Source organism: Scatophagus argus, chromosome 6 (assembly GCF_020382885.2).
Source record: "Scatophagus argus isolate fScaArg1 chromosome 6, fScaArg1.pri, whole genome shotgun sequence".
Lineage (NCBI taxonomy): Eukaryota > Metazoa > Chordata > Actinopteri > Scatophagidae > Scatophagus > Scatophagus argus.
In genome coordinates, this window is record NC_058498.1 from 8,185,181 (window position 1) to 8,205,957 (window position 20,777).

General features: G+C 40.2%; 1 protein-coding gene across 6 annotated transcripts in view; it reads left to right on the forward strand.

Annotated features, from left to right (window-relative positions):
* The window catches only part of LOC124060234 (cAMP-specific 3',5'-cyclic phosphodiesterase 4D-like), an 87,018-nt gene that overhangs the window by 31,194 nt on the left and 35,047 nt on the right, over window positions 1-20,777 (forward strand). The window contains exon 1 of one of the 6 annotated variants that reach the window (XM_046390924.1): window positions 8,626-10,137. The exons of 3 other annotated variants lie outside the window; for them this stretch is intronic. In XM_046390924.1, coding sequence (XP_046246880.1) covers window positions 9,902-10,137 — 236 coding nt within the window. In that variant the 5' untranslated portion in view covers window positions 8,626-9,901. Of the gene's footprint in view, window positions 1-8,625; window positions 10,138-13,500; window positions 16,155-20,777 lie in introns of those variants that run through there. 2 more of the 6 variants (XM_046390929.1, XM_046390931.1) reach the window with 2 other exon arrangements.

The following is a 20,777-nucleotide window of genomic DNA, read 5'->3' on the forward strand; positions in this document are numbered from 1 at the left end:
ACTGGCGTCTATGGTTAGTTAACCAGTATGATTTGGATAAATCTGCATGAAGTTAAAGTTTTGGTCATTTTTATTTACAATTAAAATGAATTTCCCTGAAAATAAGAAGAGAGAGAAGAAGAAGAAGAAGAGAACTTTGTGTCAATGAGATGTTTCCCAGATGGTTTGAATACGTAATACAAACAGCGCTGATTAACTAGTTTCATATCAGTTAACAAATAAGATTAATGTAGAAACATTCCTGTTAATGTAGCACATGTCAAGTGTAGAAAAATAGCACAAGCCTCCAAATGTCATGGTATTTCTCTTTGTCATGGGGCAAAAAATTGCAGATAGAATAAAAAGTGTTCTCTCAAAAGGCTGCGAACCCCCTAATGTTCTGACCTTTTGGTGATAGTCAGCCTCATAGTCTCGCAGAGGGTCTTCATCTAGAATGGGAACCAAAAGTGACCTTCTGGCTGAAACATTATCAATGAACCATCCTCCATGGGACTGTCAAAAGGTTTGCTCATCCATGAATTCCCCTTGGTTTTGGATTAGCACTCCCTCCCTGTGGTGTCTTGTGAATGGATGCTTAACCTTTCCTGTAGCTTATTTGCTGTGAATAATACAGTGTAGTGTACTGTATAATACTGTTCACCAGAGAGAGTGCAGGCACTGAAAATGTAATAGATGAAGAGAACAAGTTGAATAAACCAGCGCATTCATAGAAAGCTGCTTCAGTAATCCATTCATCCATCCATCATCTCACTGCTGACCTTGTGGTTTGCAGGGGGCTGGAGCCTATCCCAACTGACACTGGGTGAGGGGCAGGGTACAGCGTGAACAAGTCTGCAGTTCATCACAGGACTGAAAAATAGAGATGAACAATTCACGCTTGCATTCACTTATTCAGAAATGTTTTGATTGCCCTGTTGTTGAGTCCTGGCAGCTCCAACGACACAGTTTTGGGTTACACACCTTGTTTTCATATTTGCTTTGTCCCCAAACAGTTGTTTTCATGTTCCCCTGGATTTAAGCCAGTCCTACCCTCTGTTCTCTGCCTTCATAACTACTTCATTACAAGGATTTGAGGAGCTAAATTGCTGTCATATGAAACAGATATTTAAGATATTTCATTTCATACGTCTGTTGGACATTTATAACACAATGCACTCCCTTGAAAACTTTCCTGATGGCTTGACTACCTCTCATGAGCAAACACATAGCGTAAATGAAGCAGTGAAATGTGATAGTGGCAGAAGCAGATTGGACATGTGTAAATGAACATTCCTCAGCTTTTGTAACACATTCTGGCGCTACTTTCCTCACCATCCGGTGTTGAAATGTTCTACCTCCCAACAGTGAAGAACATATGCAGTTTCTAATTAAAGCCAGTGCCCCAAAGTGGTCTCAATGCTGATAGAAGTACACGATTGCACACCTGGACTAAATCTACCTCTCACCTTTTGCACTCTGAAAATGGTAAAAATGGTATATTCTGATACTGTTTTACTATTATTTATTTTAGTACAAGTGCCCTTTAGTGTATTTTATTCTATTTTTATACCCAGTATTTCGTGTTGTTTTGTGTTTTTTGGTATTGAAGTATACCGGACTGCTATGACAACCTAATTTCCCCTCGGGGATGAATAAAGTCATCTATCTATCTATCTATCTAGCAGTTTATGTCTGCAGAACTGAAGTTGGCAGAAATAAGGACTAACAGCGGATATATCTTACCAAAGCATAGTATTTCTTAGTCTTGTTCTGAGGCGATGGGTGGAAAACCTTGACATTGTATTAATTCTCTTTCTTTTAATCAGTTTTTAATAAATGAGTGTTTTACTATTGTTATTGAAGACTGCCTTTTCACAAGGATTTTTTTTATCCACATTATAAACAAGTTTTAAAGTATGCACACAATCAAGGCCCTCAAACCATTATACTATATATATATATATATATATATATATTCATTGAAATCCTTCTGTGAATAAGCACATGAAATCACTGAATCGGCCACAAAGAAATTAAAACCTGCCTGCAGTCCCATTGACTCTGTCCGTGTGCCAGACTTAGGGATGAGGTAATCAAAGCCTGGTGAACAGTATTGACGAAGAGGTTTTCAGTGCAGGCCGTCCTTGTTATTTCAGAGCCCTGCCGGTCTATTCTCACCAGGTGATGTGTTTTTGTGCAGCCGCGTGCCACTTGTCAGCTGAGTTGTGCTGTAAGGGCTTTGGAGATGAAGTCAATCTTCTAACAGTGATTCACAGATGGAAAGCTAGACAGCCATGAAGCACAGTAGAGCAGCAATATGAATGCTGTGCCTAAAAATAAGATGGGTTGAAAGAGAGATAAGACACAGATATAGATAAGAAAAAAGAGGACCGATAAGAGGAAAAACACCTACCAGTTCACTTGCTGAGGCAACAGAACAGTGCATTTACGAGTGGTGTAGCTTTGCAGGAAAACATTTTTTACACTCTTAGCACTGCCGTTGTAGAGCAGAACTGCTGAGAAGCTGACAGACCATTAGGACAAGAGCGTGTTAACATGGGTGTCATTTCTTACCGCCGTAATATTCAGAATTTTACTCGGGGTATTAGAACTATTATGAAGTCTCTTTAACAAGGCAAGCTGACAGAGTTCGCACTCCTATTGACAGGAACAGAAGTAGCCTATGTTGTAACATTTCATGGCACAGGACAGTAGAGATGCAGTGATCAGTCAATTAATCAATTAGTTGTCAAGTATTGAATTAATCAGCAACTATTTTGGTCATCGATTAATCATTTTGGCTTATTTTTAAGAAAAAAATTAGCCAATTTTCTGACCAAAAACTCATCAGTTAATCGAAAACCTGTTGACAGATTAACCAATAATGAAAGTAACTGATAGTTGCAGCCCTAAAGGAGAGGACCTCATTATGTTGTCCGTTCAGTTTTTGATTCAGGACCATAAGTGGCACAGGTGTTAGATATCTCACCTCCTTTTTTCTTTTTGTAATCAGATCACATTCTCCATGCAGTGTGTTTTCCTCAAAGTCTCTGTGACTAATGACTTTTTCCCTTTGGTGGTGTTAGCTGTGCTGCTGCTGATTGTTTGCTGATAAAAACCAAAATGGTAACATTTTCTTATAGAAAGAACCCAGTGTTTGTGGAGGAAACCAATCGCCACGTGGGGTTTACTCCTTGTTTGTTCTGATCACCAGCAGATTAAACCATATAGAGTGAAAATGCTTTTCCATCTTCAAACTCTCTCAGCCCATTGCTACTTTTTTTACTGCAAACCTTTTACCAGGGGATCAGGGAATCGTTTTGGGGCTTCTTGTTATTGTAATTTGACAAACTCTAAAGACCATAGAAGCCTTGACAGTAATCATATATAATGATATAAGCATCAACTTCATCTCAACTTTTTATTTTTTGTTTTTTACCTGAACTGTTATCTTCAGATCTGCAGTGTTTAATTACACGCCCTGTTGCTTGTAGCCCAGGCACATGTAAGGTCACTAAGCAGAGGTAGAGCCTTAGCAGATGTCCTCTTAGAATAACAACATACTGTTTGTCATTGAGGAGCTCCTAGTTGCCTAGGAGATGAAGCAGACAGACAGCTTGATCTGATGCTGTGTGATGAAAAATGTGATGATTGAGTCTTTTTCAAGCTGACAATCTGGCCCAGGCATTCATCATCAGAGTCACCTCACTTTACCCAAATGCTAAGGTCAGATAAAATGGTAGAAGAGCACAACACGCTGACAGTACTAATTCTGTGATATACAGAGAAAATAATGCTGAGGAGAAACTGCCAACAAGACTGATCCACTTCATAAGACATACGGACAGTGCATATATTTGATAGATGTTTGCCATGTTGTGGACTGCTGTTAGATGTGAAGTGCTGTACTTCAATACCGCACTGCGAAATGGGAAGGAGTGAGTACCACCAGATGTAGTGGCTCATCTCTGCCTAAGAGCCCAACTACCTGTGAAGAGATTTATGTTAATATTTTCATGTCACAGAAAATCCAGCTGCAGGACTGGGAGTGTGTCTTTCTAAAGGTATTTGCTATATGCTGTTTAGTCAGTTATACTGTAGTTAGTTTTTTGTAGGTATTTTATTATCTTTAACATCGCAACACTTAACTGTAAATGCTACTAATTTATAATTATGTGCAATAATTTGTATTTTAGGTGACATAGTATTTTTAAATCACAATCAATCATTATTTATTGCCCTTATAGCTGTAATGATTGTGGATATTGGTGGCTGTGTGAATGGAAATCTATCTATTATGTTTTGCACTGTTTCAAATGAGGCACATCTAATTTCGTTGTAGTGACGTACAATGACAATAAAGCATTGATTCATTCATTCATTCAACTCTGACTGCAAATTATGATGTCATTTTGAAAAAACACCAAACTTAAGCAACGACTGCCCAAAATTAATGAATGACTAATCTGCCTAACGGCTAATGTTTATCTCATTCTGTAAGTTTAACAAACGTAATTCATCTAAAAATAATTCTCAGATGTTTAAATTAAAGGTATGAAAGTCTGAAAAAGAAACTTTTTTACAATCCAGATCTCTTATGAGCAGTAAGTTCTGGATATATTTTTAGAGTTTTGAGTTAATCTAATACTTGATTAAATTAAGATTTTGTGGTGTTATTTTCAGTCCCGCGGCTCATCAATTACAGACCAGAGCAGAGCTTAGGTGGTGCTCTATAACAAGCCATTAAAGCAGAGATGTGACATTTGAACATAGACGCTGACAGATATAAATGGGGGGGGGGGGGATTTGGTCTGTGGTCATTTGATCAGCAGGAATGTGTTGAAGCCATGGCGAGAGGCTCCGCGACACAGGGTGCTGGCTGTGATCCCGGGCCCTCTGCCTTTTCCAGAGGAAGTTGTCCAGAATGAGCCTCTTCATGTTCCTGGCTCTTCCTCCTCAGGAGCTGGCTGGGGCTCGATGAGTCCATCTGCACTAGCTTACCACACCACTCTGCGCATCTCTGTAACCTCATCCCGTCTGTTTTTCCCTGCATCACATTTTAGCCATTTTTACAGGCATACTTAATAATATTTTATAAGCAGATTAATTTTAAATCCCAGGATTAATTAAATCTTAAACATGAGATGAAGAAATGCAATAATTACACACAGTCAATGGCACAAATAGTCCCTTCTCTGTGTTATTATTATGTGAAAAAAAATAATGTGAGAATTCTGGTGATGTTCTGTCTTCCTGTTGACAAATTACCAAACCCAGCAATGAATCGATCATACTAACAAGTATTTTCTGTGTATCCACTGACATCATTTAATTCACTGATCCACAGAGCACCGTTGTTTGCTAGAACTAAAACAAATCAGTCTGTCCCTCCGGTGCACTTAAATAAGTGCTCATCTGTTTTAGCAAATAATTTAACCTTTTAAAATAAACGGAATGATGTGAAAATCCACAGTTGAAGCGAATGGGTTTGGGGCAGAGTCACAGGGAGGAAAGACTGAAAGGACTGATTATCTCCAGCCTTATCCTTTAAGTGTTATGGAGAAAGTCTGTCGCAGTGTTTACAGTGTCCTAGTCAATGGCTCTTCTTTTCTCGGCTGAGGTGCCATTCTGGACCAAATAAAAAACATTTATCTGTCTGTCGCTAATGTTATTATAGTTGCTGCCGGCCACTAATTTGTCTCAGGTGAGAAAGAACTGTTCCCTTCCCTCTTAACACCTTTCCTTTTTTGAATCTCGTTGTTCTTTATCTACAGTATTCAGTTTCTCACCATTTTTGGTAGATTGATTAGTGTTTGAGTCCTGCTAATCAGTTGATTATTTTTGAGTCTTTATGTGGCCAGTGTGTTGAATGTGTTAGCCTTGACTTCTTGCAATGAGATTTGGGGAAATTTCCAGGGACTGTAATTTAATTTGTTCATGACGTTGGATCGCAGTAGAAGATACCTTGAAGCTCAATACTGTGAAGTTAAGTGTTGCCTGTGGGAAACCTGTTTTAATGTTGAGACATCATATTGGGCGTTGTTGTGCACAGTCACAGTGCTGATCAGAAAGAGGCAACAGAGGCAGCCAGAGAAACACCTGCCAGTGGTAGCGAAAGGAAGTTTTTTTTTAAAGCAGCAAATGACCACTGTTTGAATTAGGTCAGATTTTCACTTCATGATTGTCATGGCCAAACAAATTCACAAAGGCCATGTTATCACGACATCTGTCGATAAGATAAATTCTTTTACTTTGTTTATTGTGTGTCAAATTATGAGAGACAAAATACCGAGTGTTGGGAGACACAAAGAGTGGCTGCATATGCATCTGCGTAGTGTGTGTTTGTGTGTCAGGATGTACTGTTTGATATAATGTAGTGTTCTAACTTTTGAACAGCTTAGCTTAAAGTAAGCCACAGTGTCTGAAAAATGTTAAGGTACATCCCTGTCTTTTGGAAATATACTCCGTAATGAACGTTCAGACCTTCAGAAGCTTTAAATGCCACCAGTAATGAAATTCTGCTCTGGACAGTGTGTCACTAATTAGTAACACCGTAGATAAATTTTCACAGTGAAAAGGCTGAATTTGATGGTAGGGCTGAAAAAAGAAATTTCTTTGTGTGAGCAACTGCAGGATTCTGAATTCAAGTTACCCTTCCTTACAAGTTATAATATGCAATTTTCTTCTTGGTGGAGTGAACGTTGTTCAGCCCTCCTTCCCTTTCAGGTTGTCATGTTGCCACTTTAACACTTGTCAATCACCTTAATGAATCTACTCACGCACTGCTGTTTTTAGTCTGAGCTGCACACATTATCAGTACAATCTTTTTAAAAAACAAAAAAACAAAACAGAAAATCTGGGAAAAACTCAATAAAGATGAACCCTCCATGTTTAAGCTTTGCAGTCTGGGTTAATGTAATGAAGTAAGGCTCAGTGACAGGACTCTTTCCTTAAAAAGAACATAATGAAATGAAGTGCTGGTGTTTAGCCTACGCTGGCATGTAGTGCTGTATTGTTTCATGAACGTGATGAATGCAGCACACTGAGGGAAATACGCAGGTATTGAGGTAGCTCAATACCTGCGTAGGTAGGTATTGAGGTAGCTGAGGTGGCAGGTGAGCTTTTGCCTACTTTTAGATCCATCTGCATTTAAATAACCCCTATATCTCCTGTTACCTATAAGTAATTTCCTTCACTGCACTGAAAATATGCACATTTTTTGAAGGGAATCTCTATTATTATTAAAAACATAGCCTTGAGAAAGAAGCTTTCAGTGTGAGCTGCCACTGACTTAGGAAGAGTGAAGTGTGTTGATTAAATGAGATTGTGTTCATTAAGTTTGGTTGTTTCTGTCCCTTTTTTATTGAAAGTGCTTGGTTGAGTATCTGAGAGGCAGTTACAGATGCAGATGCTGGAGCTTAATGGATAAAGTACTGTGGATACTGTCAACTCTAAAGGCTTCTCAGGTGTTCAGTGACAAGTCTATTAATTAATTTTTCTTTGCGTGTGTGTGTGTGAGCTCAACCAACCCTGGTTGTGTGCTTGTGTGTGTTTGATCTGGTGTTGGCGGTGGGAGGAGGAGGGGTATGTGACTCATTCGAATAAATAGTTCCACATATCCAGGCATTAGTCACTTTAAGAAAAGAAAGATTCAGCTCCACATCTTTTCTCCCCATTGACTCATAATGGCAGCCATTTGATTGACTGAGCCCACGCTGTCTACAGGTTTTGTGTGTGTGTGTGTGTGTGTGTGTGTTTTGAAATGTTTTCTCCCACTCAGTCAACCCGTCATTCAGTCACAGGCTTAATGGCAGACTGTTAGCAGCTGATGTGGACTGTTTCCAGGTGCCTTGGAAAAATGGTTCACCACCTCCATGCCAGAAACTCTTGAATTTCTCCAAGCTGAAATCCCACAGGACGATTTAACATTTTGTTCTCCTGAGTTTATGTCATGCGGGTTTTTCCATGTTAGTGCATTGTTTGCATCAGTGTGTTTTTTTTTGTGCGTGGGTACCATCTGCTGGTCACATTTGGCAGCACTTCATACAACAGCTGTGTTTTTGTTAGCGAACTTATTGCAGTGACTTTTCCTGACCCCTTCTGAGTTATATCAGCACTTTGGCAGTCAGCCCCTCAGACTCCAGAGCGCTTTTATCCTATAACTTTAAGGCTTCATTAAAATGGATGAGTGACAGAGAGACATAGTGACACTATGCACTCTTATTGGAGTGTATAGACGCTGCGCTGTTTAAGTCAATAAAAAAAATTTAGCTTCATGGCATGTTGCTGTTAATAACAGTGATTTGACCTATAGATATTCAACAACAGCTTGCTTCTCAACATTTGGCGTATGCAGCTCTCATGCTGCTGTGATTATGCAGTCAATAGCTCGGCCCACAGAAACTCATCACAGAAAACCGTAGCATGGAGACACTGTAGTCACGCTGTTTGATTGACGGGTGCTCTTTGTTAATTGCAGTGCAGAGATGACTCTGCAATGAACATCTTATTAACAAAGAAGGCCAAGATAGAGAATCTTGCATAAAGTAACTTAAATAGTTTGAATAATAGATGAAACGGTTGACATTTTTTAAATTTAGCATGTGATTCCAGTTTCCATTTTTCTTGGTCTGTTTTCTGATGTGTGATTTGTAAAACTGAGACAGAAATGTTGTTGAATTAACTCTCACAGTAACTCTCATTGTCTCTCATAACAGCATTTGTTCTCAGATCATAGTTACAGTGAAAGTATTCCAGTATAAGGTTCACTGTTGCTTTTGTCTGCTGCCATCTTAAGCACGTCAGTGATAACAGGTGATATCAGGACAAATACTCCTGTCACCTTTGTGCAGTTTAACCCTGACACACAGCCAACCATTTGTAACCTTTACAATCTCTGAATCCCTAAAACTGAGCATAGTGTGAACTTGTCTATTTGATGTTTAATATAACAGACAAGGAATGTGCTGTAAGATTTGTGGTATTCTGACTGAGTAGTGTCTGAATAAAGTGAATATAGTATATAAGATGGGAGCAATATGTATTTAGAGCATACTACTTATCAGGGGAAATGTTTAGGTACAAGCAGATTCAGGACTTCTGTTTGTGTATTTTGGCTGAATTCACAGGGTTTTGTTTGGGGCAGAGGAGGTTTGGGTCACTGGCTGTCTGTGGGTCAAAGATGAAACACTGCTTGATGTCTGTTTTTTTACATCACCCCTGAGCCCTGCTGGGAAAGCACTATTCACTTGAGATACAACTAAAGTTTAAGTGACATTTCCAGGATTCCTGTTATCTTTTATCTGAAGCAGGCTCTGTTTTTAGACAGAGAGGGGCCCCACTTATGAAAATCTGTCTAGGCTGCAGCCTCTCGACGCAGCACAGCTCTGGCATGTGTCTGCACAGGCAGGGCTGTAATCACTGGATAATGTTTGTGCACTGATGGGCTGACGAAGGAAACAGATGTAAACTGCCGTACTTGGCGGTTGCCAGTTTACTTCTGCATGAAGGGAGTGCTGGGCGCAGCTAGTTCACCCGTGGTACAAACTAACAACGCCATAATTCAGGCCTGGCCATATTTAGGCAGGGCTCAGTGCTATGTAAACAGAGCTTACTGCAGAGGGGAGGGCTCTCTCCTGCACTCATGTCTGTGTCCATCAACAGTTCTTGCAGATAGCTCTGCTGAAAAAAGGTGATGAAGATTCTAAAGCTGTAAAATCACAGTGGGTCTGAAGAATTTAGACACTCCCACAAGTGTTTTAGTGTACGAAGTGCATCATTACAAGACAGACTCAGGACCTGGTTTCCTTTTAAGATTTCTGCTGCTTTGAGATGGACGACCTGGATTACCTGTCAGGACTGAGAGGGCTGCACAAGAGATCAGCATAAGCGATCAGGTTTTGTTAAAGCTTTGCGTGGCAGCATGAGTGAGGCCCTCTGGGACAGCAGTGGGGAGGCCGGATCCTTCCCACTCAACAGCCCTCAACCCATCCAGCTGAAACCGCGGTCAACATCTCGCTCACCCTGTGGATCCCCAAGGATGTCCCCCTGTGGCTCTCCGCGAAACTCCCCCCGCAACTCTCCTCTGCTGTTTCGCAAGCTCCTAATGAACCGTAGCATTGCCCTGCAGAGGCGCTTCACCTTGGCACACACACCCAGGTAGTGTTAATAATAAGAAGAAGCCTTCTGTGACAGGATTTTGTCTACAGAAGTTGGAGTTTCTCATAGACTCATTTTGAAGGTTTGGATTCTGAGGTTATCGTCAGAATGCTGTCTTTGTCAATGTGATCCAAACTGAACTTAAACAAACTCAGTACATGCATTCGTTTCATGAAAGGTAATTTGACTGCTTTTTCACGTCATCAGAATTTGTGTCATGGGATTGCTGTGGCAAAAAAGCTCCATTGTCTGACTAGAAGGTAACTGTGGGAAATCATGATTTTGTTGACGTCGGAACCGGTGTCATCTCAATGGACCTTTTTGTTCTTGCAATGAAAGAGAGTTTCTTGTTTTGTGCCTAAGGTGTTCAGCATTGCATTCAGCGGGCTTGGCACAGGTCAAATAGTGAGGAGAAAGGATCCTGAGCAGCAGATGGACTGCGTGTCTCTGCTCTAAGGTTTCCGAGACAAAGCGAATTCAGAGGGATTAGGGACACCTCACCACAGTTAACACAAGGCTGACGCTTAATGCTGTGCCGATGTTTACTCATTCATTCCTCATGACTGAACACAGGAGGAATGTGTCTCTTTTACGTCAGAACAGATTGAGCTGATTAAATTTTCTTGCGACAATGCCTCAATTTGTATTTCATGCCTCAAATAATATGGATGTATATCTTCAGAAATATGTATTGTCACTAGCGGAGATTATGATCCCTTTCAGAACAGAGCAGTGAGTGATGTGGTCTTTTTGGAAAATGATTTGCAGCATTGCATTATGATCTTAGTAGCCGTTGGCCTCCGGACAGCTGTTTTCTTTTAAGATGACTTTAATACTTAAGTGAGAAATAACAGCATATCCCACAGCCATCTCATCAGTGTTGTCCAAAGTCATTTGATGTTATGAACATGCTGTCATGATGAGGAGGAGAAGATCTTTTGGTTGTCGCTAAAAGCTGTTTGCAACAATGTTGGTGAATTTCCTGTGATTTTAATTTTAATCCTCCTTATTATCGGTGTTGCACACATACACAGATGATTACAGCTAAAGGAAAATAAAATGATCTATCACCTTATGAACCTTTGAAAACCCAGAGGAACATTGCTACTTTAATATGATGTAGAGTGACATTCATATTCATATTATGTTGGTAACATGCATAGAGCCTACCACAGCAACTTTGCTTCCTCTCATTGCTTTTCATTAATGCAGCTAATGCTTAAGCCTGTTCAGCCAACACATTCCTTATTAAAATCTGATGAGAAAAGCTCCACTGGTAATCTAATTGACAGACAATTTTCAGAGAAAAGTAATTCAAGTTTCACCAGGTGTGTCCCAGAGTAAAATCAAGCAATTATTTTATGACTGGAAATCTCCCTGGAGTGCAATAAATAAGAGCGCCGACCAAAACAGAGCAAAGCCTTAAATAACACTGTTATGTTTAGGAGTTCATTTTGTTTGGGAGTAACCTACAGTATACTTGAGCTTAATCAGAAGTTGTGGTAATGGAGAGCATCATATAAGTTACCAAAAGTATCACTAGACACACAATAATATATATTTTCTTTCACAAAACTATATGAATATGTTTCACGTAGGCTGGATGTATGTCACACAGATAAGAAAACTGATGCACATTATCATACTTTTTGACAGTTTTTAAGGTAAGATAATCCTTTACTCTTCCCACAGTGGAGAAAATTACATTGTCACAGCAGCAAGCAGGATTGGAACAAAGTGAAATCAACACAGAGCAATCACAGAGCGACATATTTAATACAACATTAAAATGCACCCACTCTATACTCATATGTGTGTGCCTGCATGGCTTATCAGCCTATAACTATCTGGAGGAAGCAGCTTGTACTGTAAACATAATGTGTGTATTTGTTTACATCATACATTGTTACATTGCAGTCGATGTCATCTGCCTCTCCATGTAATGCTTAAACTGGTCAGTCTTGTCAGCTGTCCTGGCCTCAGGTAGTGTCCACCATCCCATTACCTCCCAAATGCACTCACACAAATGTCAGTTCAGACTGAAGAGCACATGTGTTGCTTCACCTAATGATAACACGACCTGCTGTTTTGTCACATTACCTGCCTTGCTTTTGCCATTTCTATTGATTTGCAGTCATTCCGCTGATGGAGCTAGTGTGTAATATTGATTTTTTTTTTTTTTTTGGTACTGCATATGGTTATAAGTGAAGCCAATTACTTCACCTGCTATTATCTATAGTAGATCCAATGCTCTGTTAGTGCAGCTTAAATGGTGGAAAAAAGTGTAATCATTTGTGTCACCACAGAAATGCCCATCATAAGCTGATTCTGTGTTTGGATATTTTTTTAGATTATCTCAATAATAATTATTATTGGTAGGACTGATAATAAGTATTTTGGGTAATATTGTGGGATTTCATTGCCTTCATCAGCAACAGGCAAACCCTTTTTTGTTTTCTTTAGCATTTTGTTTTTGTCTTATATTGGACAGAGGACGGCAGTGAAGTGTTGGGAAATGAGGGTCGAGAGACTTGGTTCAGGCATGTTTGTCATTATAAGGACCCAATACAAATGTCCCCCCCTAAGGCCTAAAGACCTGAACCGTGACTGACTTGGCTGACGTCACATGGTTAGTGCTGAAGGCTGAGAAGCTGCAAGGGCCTGGAATGGTACCAACAGTGGATTTGGGACTTTTTATTAATTAATTTATTATTATTATTATTATTATTATTATTATTATTATTATTATTATTATTATTATTATTATTATTATTATTATTATTATTATTTATTTATTTATTTATTTATTTATTTATTTATAACTGCATTGCTTTGTTCCTGGCTAGGATGCTTCAAAGGAACAACTGACTGTCGGATTTAAAATTCTTTCAGTGAAATAAGTTCCATAGTGCTTCAAATAGTCATTATTTCTTTTTTCCCAGGAAATCAGACAACCTGAATTTACGGTGCACCTAAAATACAGTCCAATAATAAAAAGTAAAATACAGCTTTTTTTAAAAAAGTGAAACAGTTGAGTCAATGAAAAATAATCCAGAGATAAAAGAGCTTTAGTTCTCCACTTTGATCGACCAAGGGTAGGGATCCAAGTGCGCTGGGGCCGTTTATATATTAAAGTTATGTCTTAAATTGGTTTATTTATTGTTGCATTACCTTAGTTTTACCTTGTTATTATGAGGTACTCAACAACATTGACCATGTCACAAATAACTTTTAGAATATAATCATGTGTGTCTATTCAGCATCCTCTTTTTTGTGTGCAGTGTTCACAAAGTGCTTAGGGAAGTGGTTGTGTGCATGACAACATTTTCTGTTAAAGCCACCACAGTCTCTGTTAAAAACAAACAACAAGCAGCACAGTGGTGCAGTGGTTAGCACTGGTGCCTCATAGCAAGAGGGTTCTAGGTTTGAATCCTTGTCTGGGAGGTGGAATTTGCATGTTCTTCCTGCATGGGTTTTCTTCGGGTACTCTGGCTTCCTTCCACAATCCCAAAAACATGCACATTAGTTTAAGTAGCTGCTTTACATTGCTCCTAGGTGTGAGTGTGTGGTTGTCTGTTTTTGTTTGTCAGCCCTGCAACTCAAAACCTACCGATCTTCCTAGGCTTATAGTTGATCACTGTATTGATGTGTGATGTGTGTGTATATATGTGTGTATTGTTTATGCATTGTGTTACGTCTGTGTTTTTTTATACGCTGCATATCAATGAAATGCAAATTGCGTTTGTTTGAAGTGAAATGTGCTATGTAAATATTACCAGAAATTGCCACTGAAGGCTATGTCCTCACTTCTGTCAGTGTGAACTCTGCTGAAAGCAATGTGGAAATAAAAAAAACAGCAGCATTAAAAAAGTTATCCTTAGCACATAAAACAACAGATATATTGTAGGACCACCCTTCTCATGAGTTATTTCACTGGTTGATTTAATCCAAAGCTGGGTGCCGGTTCGACAGTATAGCCAAAACTGTATTATGGCTGCACCTCCTATTTAAAATAGACACTGCACTGGTTCAAGATGTTTTTCTGAGCTTTGAATTTGCTTGGAAAAGCAATAAAACATCCTGCATGGAAACACAAATATTCCCTCTACAGAATGGCACATGAAGATGTCATCATTTACAGAACACCAACAAATATTTCAAAGACTTAATGTCAAGCACATCATTTTAACAGCTCTCTATTGGTGAGATCTCACTGCTGTCTGCTGTAGGTTGAGATGTTATTGCAGGGAATCTGTTGTCAGGGGTGTCATCTCACCTCTGAGTCAATAGTCTAGTGGTTGAAGCACCAGCCCGTGTTTTAGCTTAAACGCACTATCATGTAATGTGTGAAAAGTTAATGAGTGCAGAGAAGTTGTGAATTTTATCTTCACACCCCTTTTCTACTACACTTCTCAATCTAGCAGACTCTTTTAATCTCGGGTTTGAAACATAGCAGGAACATACCCTTGTCCGTTGTGGATCCCATAGGACGTCTCCCTGTGAGCAGAGACTTTATGAACTGTCCTTTCAGTGTGTGTGTGTGTGTGTGTGTGTGTGTGTGTGTGTGCAGACAGTTTTGTAGTGTATGAGGTTTGGTTAATTTCCTAATATTTAGTCTTACGTATTCAGTTTTTCCTCTACATCATGTTGAGATGATCTGTTATTCGAACACACTGACAGAACCGTAAGTTGTCTTTTGATGATGATACCATGATGTGGTGCGAAAAAACCTGAAATGTCAGTCCACACTGTAACCCTGTATTTGTCTTTTTGGTACTTCTGTGAAACAGATTTTGCTCTGAGTATTTATACGCCCCACCAGCCCATCTTGCCACCCTGCCCAGCACCAACTCTAACAATATCCCCCTGTAATTATGTAGCTGCAGGGCAGCTGAAGGAGGGTGTTGGGTCAGGCGGCCCGTTGATCTCACGTGTCAACTAAGGCTGAGTCAAGCCAGCTCTGCCAGACACAAAAACACCCGTCAGCCACGCAGTGGAGTCAGATCTCTCTTTGACAAGTTGGGACACACCAAAATGTTCTTCTGTAACTGTCTAAATGTAGGAGTATTTTCAGTCTCTCGAAGCTCAGAAAGGGCAAGACACTGCTTTGGCTTAGCTTTGAGTATCTCAAAATGTTGCTTAAAAGATCATCAGCCTGTAAGTTGATACCAAAACTTTGAAGTTGGGGGTCTTGCTTATTTGTCTTGAGATTGGATATCCTGCACAAAACAGGCTCCTTGACAGCTCCCGAAAACGTGGTGGGCTGTCCTCAGCTCCCTCAGCGACCTCAGGGGACTCCGCGATTTCTCACACTGCCGGAGGAAGAGGTCAACCCGCACTGACGCTGCCTTGCATTGTCATTGCTCTCAACAGCAACTCAACCCTTCCCCTTTCCTGCAAACTGGGTAAGTGTCTGACAGAGAAGCAGAGCGACAAAGCCACAGAACTTTTTAGACTTCTGTCCTGATGTTCTGTTTTGTCCTGGACTTTTTGGAGCTGTGCGAGAACTGTGGAAAATCCTTCAGTGCAGCCGAGTCCTCAGATACAGCAGCTCCCTTTCTGCTTCTTCCTTCTGGGGGAACTAATTGAATATCACACTCCACAAAGCCTTGTCGAGGCTTGCCTGGGAGCTCAGTGGAAGAACTCTGCAACATTCCTTAACGGTTTTTCCTTCATCCTGAAACAGGATTAATCCGATCTGTCCTCCACCTGACTGCAAAATTTTGTCTTTGTCTCTCACCTGGAATCTTCCTGTGTTTTGGTTTATCGCGGGACAAAACCTCATGGAGTCAGTCCAGAACCACCCTGTGATTCAAGGGAGAAAAGTAATAAATTGAGCTGTAAGGTTCAAGGCTTTTCCACAAGAGGCTCGAATCAGATGTTCAAGTTACTTTCTTTACAGCCCAAAGTGTCTCGTATGAGTCAGGAGCTCAAGGGACAATGAACAAAGACCTCCGATTGGCAAGGAAAGGGGCACCAACTGGCTTTGGGCACGGTCGGAGACACTCGTGCTTGGGGTATGTTTCTAAACTATGCATCTTTCATCATGACAGGGGGTGTTCACACAGCTGTGGAGTACACCTACACACCCAGCCCACAGCAATGGGCTAGGTTCATTTTAACAGACCAGATTGTACATTCAATGATTTATGTGTCAGTGATATACTGTTACTTGAAAAAGTAAGGAAGAGGGATAATTAAATCCATCTTCCTGATATGAAAATAACACCTCAGCTGAAGTGTGGGCACGGACTATTTCCCTAAAATGTATGTTTAAAAGTATAAGCAAAGTGTAGTCTGGTGCCTATAAAAGCCTGCAGAATTGAATAACAAGTGCTTTAGTTTCAAGGTGCTCTGGTGTTTGTAAAGAAATGCACTGAGGCAACAATATCCATTTCTGCGCACTCAGTGGTAGGAAATGAACGATAAAACAGGATAACAGAACAGGTTGAGTTTGCTATAGAGATTATGAAACTCTTGTTACCAATCACCCAGACAGCTTTGCTTCCTTGGTCTGAGTATCAGTATCGTTTTCACTCTCCACATCCGCACAGCAGTCTATCAGAAAATTTCCCACGTCATATGAGACGGATGCAAGACATGGGAAAGAGTCACATGTTTATGTATTGCAAACATTCATGTCAACAGACAACTTAAATGTTGTGTTGCTGCACAGTTGGTCTTGTGAGGCTGAAAATTACTCACCGTTTTACTTAACATCCATTAAATATGGGTTAAATAAGCTTGAATTACAACCTTTCTGTGATTCTGAGACACTGATGTTTGTTTGGTTTCCAGCCACTAGAGTTTTATTGAGCGTCGAGTTCAATGAATTTCAGCTTTCAGAAAGTTTTCCAGTTGTAATTCTAACTTCAATGTTGTGTAAACACTCAGTCAGAAACTGTCAGTTTATGAATGTGTTAATGAGCTGGAATGTCTTCATCAGACTGATGAAACAGTCAAAATACTGATGGGGAAATATTCACACAGCAGCTTTTACAACACATACTCTCCGGGTAAAGCTAAGGCCGGTCTGTCACCTGCAGACAGGGCTGTATGAGTTCATATAGTGTTCAGTAAACTGAGCCCTGAGGCCAGTTTGGAACTTGATAGTTTTGAGCTGCACTATTTTTCTAAAAGCCTGATGAGTTTTGAGAGGAAGCTTGTCATGTTTGCTGCAAGTTTCATTCAACAGACTTCCTGTTTTTGCTGAAAGTTTTCCAGAGACATTTTTCAACATTTGACCCTGAGACTAATGTTGCTGACTGAACACAGAGAAACTAAGTGAGCACCGGCCCATCTGGAGATGTTTGTGTTCAAGCAGTTGAAAAGCAGACGCACATGCAATGCAGTTTACATTTTTATAAGTGCATGTGCTTGAGTTTGCGAATAATGCGTTTTTCTCAGACACTGTGTGTATATGACTGAGTGTGAAGTGTTATCAGTCTGCCATACTCCATTGTTGTCAGCCTGTGAGCAGGGTGGTGTGTTGTTATTGTTGCTGATCAGCAGTAAGGGACGGACTCATGTTACACTGATGACAAACACGCGCTGCCTTCTGTGTGTCTGTGCGTGTGTGTCATGTGTTCCAGTGTTTGTGCGTTGCTTGTTCATGCCTGTTCCTGTCCTCAGTGCTGGTGAGCATTAAGCTGGGCCTGGATTGGTGGGTGCCGCCCAGTTCTGCACTCTGCTGCCGGGTCAGTGGTTGACTCAGCCTTCAATATCACATCCCAGCATGACCACAAACACATGCCACTCCTACCCTGCCATAATCCAGGGTCAGAACCATACAGTTAGAAGAGGGAGACTAAGAATGTTAAACTATTTACCTTCTTCTCTGACAAAACAGGCCTAGAGGCACACTTAACTTGTGTGTGTTGGTAGTAGGATCTGAGACTGTAGTTCTTTGTGAATTACAGTATAAACTTTGAAACAAGATGTTTGACCTTTGGAAAAACTTTAGAATAATTACTACCACTTTTAATTTTAGAGTAGAATATTCTGCCTGACAAAAGAAAAATCCAGTAGGTATGAAAATGAAAGGTCAAAGCTGAAGTCTCTAGAGATCTTTACATGCGGTATGTCTGATGTTAAGTGCATCTCTAGCCCAATATTACAGTGACTTACTCTTGAAGTATTTTTATTTTCACTGCCTCAATTGTGGTTGTGATGATGATTGTCATCACTTATTTGAATATTTTAGTACAACTTTTAGCCATATAGCTCAACAGTAGTGCAGAGCTTCTGTTATGACCGCTGCCCATACAGCACCCTGTTAACAAAAGTCTTTCTAAATCATACTTCCTTACATGCCGTTACTGTTTAATTTGCCATATTTATAAAACATTTTTGTGTCAAAGAATGCCCTAAGTATGACATGCAACAGCAACCACCTGACCACTTTCATGTCTTTCTTGAGCCACTTAAGGGTCTCTAGGCTGTGTTTAAAAGATGCTGTTGTGTGTGAAATTCTAACAGTCTTATGTGGGAACGTTGCATATCGGACGTGTACAAACAGACTGAGTCTGTTGGTGTTGGATTTTTTAATTTAGTCAAGCGTAAGGAAAACTGTTGGAATTTGTAATGTTACTATGTCATGATTTGGCATGAAGTCAGAGTAACTTCCTCTGTTAAATGACTCATACTCCTGTTCACACATGACAGAACAAGGTAAAATAGCCAGATCATTTATAGATTAAAGCTGCATGGAACTGGCTCACAGACCACCTTAACTCAGACAGCATGGTCAGTCCTATATTGGTCCATTATGGGTCCCATCTTATCATCCAGTGCATTCCCAGTAGGCGATTTGTTTCTTGCTCATTACAGCCACAGCTGAGTCCAAACAGATAAGGGGGAGGCAATAATAACACAACAGACCCCCGAAATAAAACCCCCGAGCTTGGAATAGTTCCCCGGCCCCGCCAGCCTGACTGCAAATAACACGTGAATGTGACATGTGTTTCTCATTTCTCATGTGTACACACACACACACACACACACACACATCCTGCACCCTGCCACAGCCACCCGTCCAAAAATCCATATTGATTGTTCCACCAGAGAGTTGCTGTAGGTACTTTGAGGTCATATTTCCAAATTAGGTGTTGTGTTTTACCAGCAGAGGAAAAGTCAGTAGAGGGAGAGTTGGTTTTGGGTTCAGTTTTGTAGGCTGAACATTTCAGCTTTCATATTATCCCCTTATGACGTTTTCAGTCTTTGTCAGTGTTGGAAGTTTAAAAACATGAGGAAATGGCTGTAATGATATTGGTCCTATGAAAATTCAGTTTATTTTAACTGTCAGAATAAGTGCCCTGTGTCTGTGGTTGTGCTCAGAGTGTTTGTATTTGGGTGTTTGTTTTGCTCTCAAAATGTAGTTTCTAGACACAGAGCGACCTCTACTGGACAGTCAGTCCACCTTCAGCAAGGCTGAATCAGCAGCACTGTCTTCATATTAAGACTGTATTCTCTGCTGTCCTCGATAAACCATTTTTATGTTGTGTGAACTTGTAGCAAATGCTGGGCCAACTAATCTTACAAACAAATAAAGATACATGCCAAAAAACAACAAAATGAGCAGACACTCCCCTCTGAAATAACACCTTCTGGTGAACTACAGTTGCAGGTTGTGTGTTTTGTGGGCGGCGTTACGTTTGTTTTGTGTATTCAGTCCTGCAGGGAGGATATGGGTATATGAGGACTGACTGTTGAAGCCACTCTATCTTATAGCCACTACTTGCTGGCCAAATGATTCTGAGGCTGCATTAATGCAAATGCTGTGTCTGAATGAATTAAAAAAAGAAGAAGAATAACATTTTCACAAATTTAGATAAAAAGGATCTGACTTGGGATCACAATGACCGAGGTTGCACATGTATTACAATGAGGACTGCATGTAAAAGCAGCACAAATCATAAACAGTCAGATTCAGTGTGACTGTTTCTCTTCACACTGTGATTTTAATGGGTGACCTCACACAAGAGGCTGTGTTGTTGTACATTTTTGTTCTGACCAAACACTGTACGACCTCTCTGATAACCTCCTGTCTGGTTAACATATATTAACTGATGAAGTCAGCCACAGTAAGAACAAGCTGAAACAAAAACTCGCAGGCTGCACTGCTGGAGGTCACTGCTCTATGGACTCACATCATTGACTCATCTTAAAGATTTCTCCACAAGGTGGTGCAAGTCTGTCTCTGTTCTGCTGTCGCTAATTCTCCTGTGCAGTCTTGTAAGGTCATTAAGGCAACCACAACCACCGTGCCTCTCTCTAAAATACATTACTGTATTTAAGTGAAGAATGTAATTGCTGTGAAACATGGCTAAAATCATAGGTTCACTATTTTCAACCCAGACTGTTCTAAAACGTTTGCTGTCGTTTATAATTTTGTGTTGTGTTGTGCAATTTCACAGTGCTGTGAATGACTGATTTAGAGCTGGGACTGTCTCCATCCCTGAATGATCCTCTAGAAGGAATAGGTGGACAGTTTTTAGTTTTAATAAACTTGTTTATATGTGGAAACTCACAGTATGTAGTTAAACATTTTAACTGAACTAAAAAATGTTCACAAAAGTGTTATTGATGTTGTTTTGCAGATGAGTGTGGTTCTAACATGGCTTTACTGTTTATTAGCCAGG